This window comes from Hippocampus comes, unplaced genomic scaffold (genome assembly GCF_001891065.2).
Source record: "Hippocampus comes isolate QL1 unplaced genomic scaffold, H_comes_QL1_v1.1 scaffold625, whole genome shotgun sequence".
Lineage (NCBI taxonomy): Eukaryota > Metazoa > Chordata > Actinopteri > Syngnathiformes > Syngnathidae > Hippocampus > Hippocampus comes.
Window position 1 is genome coordinate 459 of NW_017805859.1, and position 6,452 is coordinate 6,910.

General features: G+C 41.5%; 1 protein-coding gene across 2 annotated transcripts in view; it reads right to left on the reverse strand.

Annotated features, from left to right (window-relative positions):
* Nucleotides 1-2,724: 2,724 nt before the first annotated feature.
* The window catches only part of stk39 (serine threonine kinase 39), a 17,969-nt gene continuing 14,241 nt past the window's right edge, over nt 2,725-6,452 (reverse strand). For both annotated transcript variants that reach the window (XM_019888550.1, XM_019888549.1), the window contains 4 exons: nt 5,787-5,839; nt 5,627-5,695; nt 5,450-5,514; nt 2,725-4,687 (listed from right to left, as the gene is read on the reverse strand). In XM_019888550.1, coding sequence (XP_019744109.1) covers nt 4,613-4,687; nt 5,450-5,514; nt 5,627-5,695; nt 5,787-5,839 — 262 coding nt within the window. In that variant the 3' untranslated portion in view covers nt 2,725-4,612. The remainder of the gene's footprint in view (nt 4,688-5,449; nt 5,515-5,626; nt 5,696-5,786; nt 5,840-6,452) is intronic.

The following is a 6,452-nucleotide window of genomic DNA, read 5'->3' on the forward strand; positions in this document are numbered from 1 at the left end:
GGCAGGAGTAAACATGATCGGCTTCCTGCTCTCGAAAAACCCAACAGTCTATCTCCCTGGTAAGTTTCATGCCCAACACATCTTTGTCTGCACAAGAAATTGACTTACGTGTAACTCACGGATGCCTTTCCTCTCAGGTCAACACACCTGTCCCACGTTCTTCTCAAGAGCTGACCACTTCGCCGCCCAGCAACAAGCAGACTGCCATCCAACTTGCAACTTTTTCCTCTGCTTTTGTGATTGTCTACTCTGCAAAATAAATAAAGCTTGATTACAAAGAATACTTCAACTCAACTTCATTTTTAAACACATCACCACAATCCAACTTTAAAAAAAAAAATTAAACAAAATTATTTTGTTTTTTTTCTAAACTTTTTTCTGAATTTTTTTCAATTTTTTTTCCCCAAATTTTTTTTTTCCAGGCAGAAAAATCCAGGAAAGTGGGCGTGGCCTCACTGGAATGATGGCTGATGATTCGCTGATAGCTGTGAAAGTGGGTGGAGCATGATAATAACATGCTGTGATTGGTGGAAAGGGGGTGGTTATGCAAATTAGGTGTTATCTGATTGGTGGTCTTTTGGGGCGTGGTTTTGCAAATCGGGAGTAATCTGATTGGTCGGAATTTGGAAAAGTGGGCGGGTTTATGTAAATTAGGGTTAGGGTTATGCAAATGAGAATCTCACCACGATTGGAGGATGTCAAATTGGGTGTGGTTTGGGGCGGGTGAAAGGCAAAGACTTCTAAGTCCCACTTGAGTCTTGAGCTCAGACTTGTACTTGGGTCACATCGGACAGTCTTTTCACTGTTCCCGTCGATTTCACATGACCCAAAAGCTCGATTCCTGGACTTTCGAGAAAAGGCTTCGAGTGAGTTGAGGATGGATTTAGTCATGAAAGGCAAAGACTCAGATTCAAGTTGAACAATTTATTGGACAGAAAAGCAAACATGACAATGTGAAAGCATTTGACCAGTCATTCTTTGTGTGGGCCAGTTCAAGTTGCACACACACAAACACTGACGACAGGCCTGAGATGGGAGCATGTGCTTGACCAGCTCATGCGTGATGTCACTGACATCTCATGACACACCAAGGGGGACATGAGCACGTCCGACTTCTCTCACTGAGACAAAAACTAACTGCCATGTACTCCACAACAACATGATCACACTCTTCTGGTCAAGTTTTTTGAAGTGGGCCAAGTTCGTCATATGTATGTATATATTATATATATATATATATGATGCTCGGGTTGTCTATGTGGAGTTGATACTGTTGTGCAGTACACAAAGCAGAAGTTTAAGTTGAGTGACAGACAGACAGGCGGGCGCACTCACCTCCACCTTGTGGTGCAACGTGACATCAGACATCAGCTGATTGAAGCACACCACACAGCTCAGTACTCACACGTGTCCAAATGCAGGTGGGGTCCCTTCCGCATGTCCTCCGAGTGTGGCGGCTGCTAAGAACTAAGAAGTCAGTTTAAAATGTTCAACTTACTCACTGAGAACAGGACTTGTGGACAGCGGAAAAACTTGCTCATTGAACCGGATGTGGTACCGTTCTTGTGCTTGTACTCATTCTTCTTCTTGGTGAATTGGATGTCTTTATTTCATATCGCCCCCTACTGTCCGGGAAGCCACAAAGGCGTTTGGCAAGCAATCTGAATCTAATTTACAGTATTAGCCAAGCGTGCAAAAACACAAAACACTAAATTAGGGCATATCTTGAAGAACCACAGATTTCAAGGGCAGCTGATCCACTGAGCTGGCGGAAATACCGAGCTTCCGTCTACACCTGTTTGATCAAAGTAATGGAGAGTAGATTGTGCATTGTAGCAATCAGAGAGGGTGTTCTCAAAGACTGGACAAATTGAAGTGTTCCAAGTTGGAGTATTTAGTTTTGTTGAGTGCAAATTTAAAACAAAGCAAGGAGTAGTTTATGTTTGTTTTGTTCACTGCTGCTGTTGGCAGTTAATCCTCAATATTTTTGTTATGATGCAGCACGTTTGATTGTTGTTGGTTGAAGTTTAATTTTGTTGCTCGTTTATTGTTTGGAGCCTTTTTAATGTTCAATAAAATAAGTAAAAAAAACATTTCTTTGCTTGATAATTGTTGCTATTTGCAGTCAGTAGAGTGCAATATTTAGTTCACCAAGTCATTTATCAAAATGTATGCTAAATTTGTCATAAATATTTAAAAGAAAAGCGAAAGTTGAAAGAGCCGTTTGAGAGCCAAAAAGAGCCGGCTCTTTTCACTGAGCCGATTCAAATGAACCGGCTCAGTGAAAAGAGCAGAAAATCCCATCAGTAGTGCCCACTTTCACACAGTCATGAGATTCTAAGATCGGTATAAAAATGTTTTGTTTTTTTTTTTTCATAAAGATGATATTGCTCAATTTTGAAGGAAAGGTGAGTGATTCTACTGGGAGTGTGCAAGTGGTCCCAATGCTGTGAAAATATAAGAATTTTGGATGACAAATATATTTAGTTCTGCTAGCGACTTGGCAAATTGGAAAAATTGGTCTTGAAAATGAATAAAGTCCACTAACCCAAAAACAAAATGTAATCAAGTCAATCCCAACATGTTTTAAATAGCAATTTATTGGTTGCTCCTTGTCACCAAGCAACAGGTTACAGGTCATGAACAGGTGAAATATGTTGACATAGCTACAGATACTGTACAGAAAAAGAAAATTATTGAACAAAATTTGGTTATTAGGTAGGATTTTTTTTTTAACACAACACGTAAAAATATTTGAGCGATTGCACATTGAGCACACGAGATGGTTTCATTGTCATTTCCATATTGTTGCCATTAATCATCTTGTGCACACGCAGTACATTTCAGCTTTTTTTTTTCGCCCCCCCCCCCCTCCAAGTTTGGGGGAGTTTTAAGTATTGTTGTGCAGCGGGTCAAAGCAATGAAATGAAAAGAGAGTCTGTGAAAGTAGATAAACCCGAGCCGATCACATCTCATCAACACAGCTGCAGTTGTGGAGGGGGTTGAAAAAAAATGACAAAGATCACAACTTAACTTGTCTCCAAAAAGGCGGCGGCGTCTGCTTGTCGGGTGCAGACGCAACTCGGCCTAAAAGTGCATTAACGTTAAGATGCTTCGCTCAGTGAAATAACGCGGGTGTGAAATGGAAATGGGGCAGACGATGCTCTCTCGTATGCGCGGTCTCCTTTTGACGATACTGTCATAGGCACATGAAAATGAACAAGGCACCTTGAGCGTTTTGGAGCATTAATAACACTGTCGTGACAGGAGCAGCAAATCAAACTCAGTAGCTTCTGGGTCTGGGGTTATTTTTTGTTTTTTTTTTTCCCCCCTCGCCTGGACACTCAACCCTTGTGGTCCATGTGAGGACTACTAGGAAGGATTATTGAGGCCACACTGAAAATTAATTCCGAATATAAAGACGGGTAGTAGCGCTGTTAGGTTTTCATCGGAGTTCAAATATTGCGACAAACGTGGTGTCACTTTGTAAAATGAGAGAAATTCACAAAAATGAATGTTTCAAGCAAAAAAAAAACAAAACAACCAAACAAAAAAAAAACCAACAAAAAAAGGCATAATTGTAGAGTAATGAAATATTCAGATTATAGGAAGAGGTATTCATATTTTTGGGGATAAAATGATGTCAACACTAGTCAAAAACAAAGTTTAAATCAGAAACAGCTCTGGCACATCAGGTTTTTGAGCTATTCAGTTTTTGTCAGGTCTGGTTGTACCATGGGTTGGAATTTAGAGAACTTGTTGCAAAACCTGATTCATGAAAATTCTCTCTCTCTCTCTCTCTCTCTCTCATTATCTGTATTATTACTGAAAACCTGACGTGCTAGAAAAAAAGGACAGAAAAAAAACATCTCCAAAAGTTAAGTTGCATTTCTTCTTGAAAAAACACCTAAAAGTTTGTTAACCAGTGTATTCCGCAGGAAAAGTCGTCATTGTGAGAATTGAGTGGTAAACTTTTAAGACTAAATATCTCCACACGCTATTGAATGGTTGACATTCCTGCAGGCAATTTGACATTCACTTTCACCCTTTTTTCCCCCCCTCTTCATTCAATCAACTTTATTCTCGCAATTCTTTTCACCGTGGCCCGAATCCTCATTCATAAAATACAATCCCGTCGTCTTTTTATGAAAGACATTCATCGTGTTATTTTGAAAATGTGCTTGAGAGAAGAAACCTGGTGAAGCACAGTCGTTGAGCTTTTGAAATGCCGGTCACAAAAAAAAATTGTTTTTTGGCAGAAGTGGGGATGGGGGCGGGGGTGGGATTTTCAATAAATAAGAGCTTTGAGGAACGCAAGAGGTAACGTGATGTAAAAAAAAAAAACCAAAAAAAAACAAAGAAAATAAATAAAACATTCAAAGCTACATCTCACATCATCTTTCACATCCTGAGTAGGTTTCCTGGGCTTCATCCTGATCCCTGGTCGTGTGCTGGGTGGAGGGACGCAGGGACGTTTGGTGCTTGGGGGGTAGGGGTGGGTGGGGTTGTTGGAGGGAGGATGTTTGCTGGAAGTGGCGCTCTTTGTTCCTCAGCCTGTCTACCCTGACCGTGTGGGTCCCCCGTCTCACCTGCTGGAGGCACGAAGAGAGCATCAGCTCAGACTCAGCTGCGCAAAGCCGATCAGCTTCACCTCGTCCGGGAGTTCCGTGTCGTCACAGCACGAGGCCTGCAAGGTGAGGAAAAAAGACAAAGAAAAAAACAAAAAACAAAACAGTGAGGGTGGACGCCAGTCAGATCCATGGAGCCAAATGTCCCTGATGAGCCTTTTTAAAACTTTTTTTTTTCTGCAAGTATTGCCATAATTTAGACAGCAACTCTTAACAATCTCAGATTTCATATTCGTCCGTGCGGACCACAGAGACGAGAGGGTCACATGTTGTTTACCCACATTTATACTGTCATACATTATTTACGCGCGTGTAAAAGCCAGTCATATTATCAGCTGCAAAAAAAAAAAAAAAAAAAAAAAAGTATCATTAAACGATCTTTAACGGACCATTAGAGAGAAGACGACTTTAAAAGGGCTTCATTTGCAGTTTGAAATGAGTCTTTGAACACCCTCTGCCCTGCTGTGCCCGCTGACGAACAAACCGGGGGAAGAGCGTAAACAGTGTGGAGGCTTTTGCAAAGCTCCGCTAATTAGCAAACCCCAGTTAAAAAGTTGCATGCGGTAGAGCTTGACAAAAACATTTTCTTGGTCTTGGCCATAAAAGGGAGCATAAGCCCGACAAGATGAAAAGTTACCAAGTGATGGATGTGTTCACAAGTCATGTTTAAGCTTTTTTTTTTTTTTTTTTAAATGTCACTTTGCACATATCACCGCAGTCACACGCCCTCTTTGCATTTTTAATCAACAACCTGTTTATAGCCCCCCCCCCCACAGATCCCCCGCAGTGGGGTTATCGTCCATCAATCATCGCAAACTCACCAGCTTAAAGGTCAACACTTTGTAGGTAGCTGGGTCATCGACAATCTTTTGAAGGTTAGCAGCGACTGGGAATACACAAAGCGTCACACAACACAAATGTCAGATGCAGGGAAGAGCAAACAAATGCAATTAAAAAACAACAAAAAAAGGGGGGTGGTGCGCAAGAAAAGTAAATACCGGTAACCACATCATGCCCATTGACAAGACCCGCGGAGAACAGCTCCTGGGAAACTCCATCAGCGGTGTCTAGTTAAGGGAAATAAAAACATATTTGCTGCACATTCATTTTCAGTTCACATATACGCGCACTTCGTACGCATCCATTCTCCACTCATACCTCGCCCGGGAGTGAATTCAAAACGGATGTCGTTCAGTTCCTTTTTGGAGTTCCTGAAAGGAGACGACAATGCAAATGGTGTGATCTGAGACACTGCGTCCAACACGTCCTCGGTCATGCTACGCATTGCATCACACACCAGATGGATTGAACACATTTCCTTGATCAAAAAAAAAAGGGGTATTTGATTTATCTTTCTTTTAAATTTCCCATATGCCATGAAAAGCCACGAGTGAGACGGAACAAATAAAACATTATTGCTCATACAAATCTTGAGGTTCCGGCGGAGATCAAATAAAACAAACAGTTCTATTCTTCTCCTACTAGTTGATATCTACGACAAAGCTTTCCAGTAAATTATTTGTGTCATACATTAATGTCTGAAAAGTCCCTTTCCACACGGCTTACTCTGACATTTGTCAAGCGCCTGCCTTTGCTCTCTAAATCTAAAAAATACATGGAAACGTCACATCTCGATGAAACAACAGAATTCAATTTGAATATATGCGCCAGCCCCCCACCCCCAATCCCCCACTCTTTGGGCTGCAAATGAGGGCTAATATCCAAAGTCCTAAATTCTTCTTCAAAGTCGTGACAATGGGATTCTCAAGAGGGCTTTTCGTGTCTTCACAGAAGGCCCGGGGGGGGGGGGTGTGGGGGGTTGGG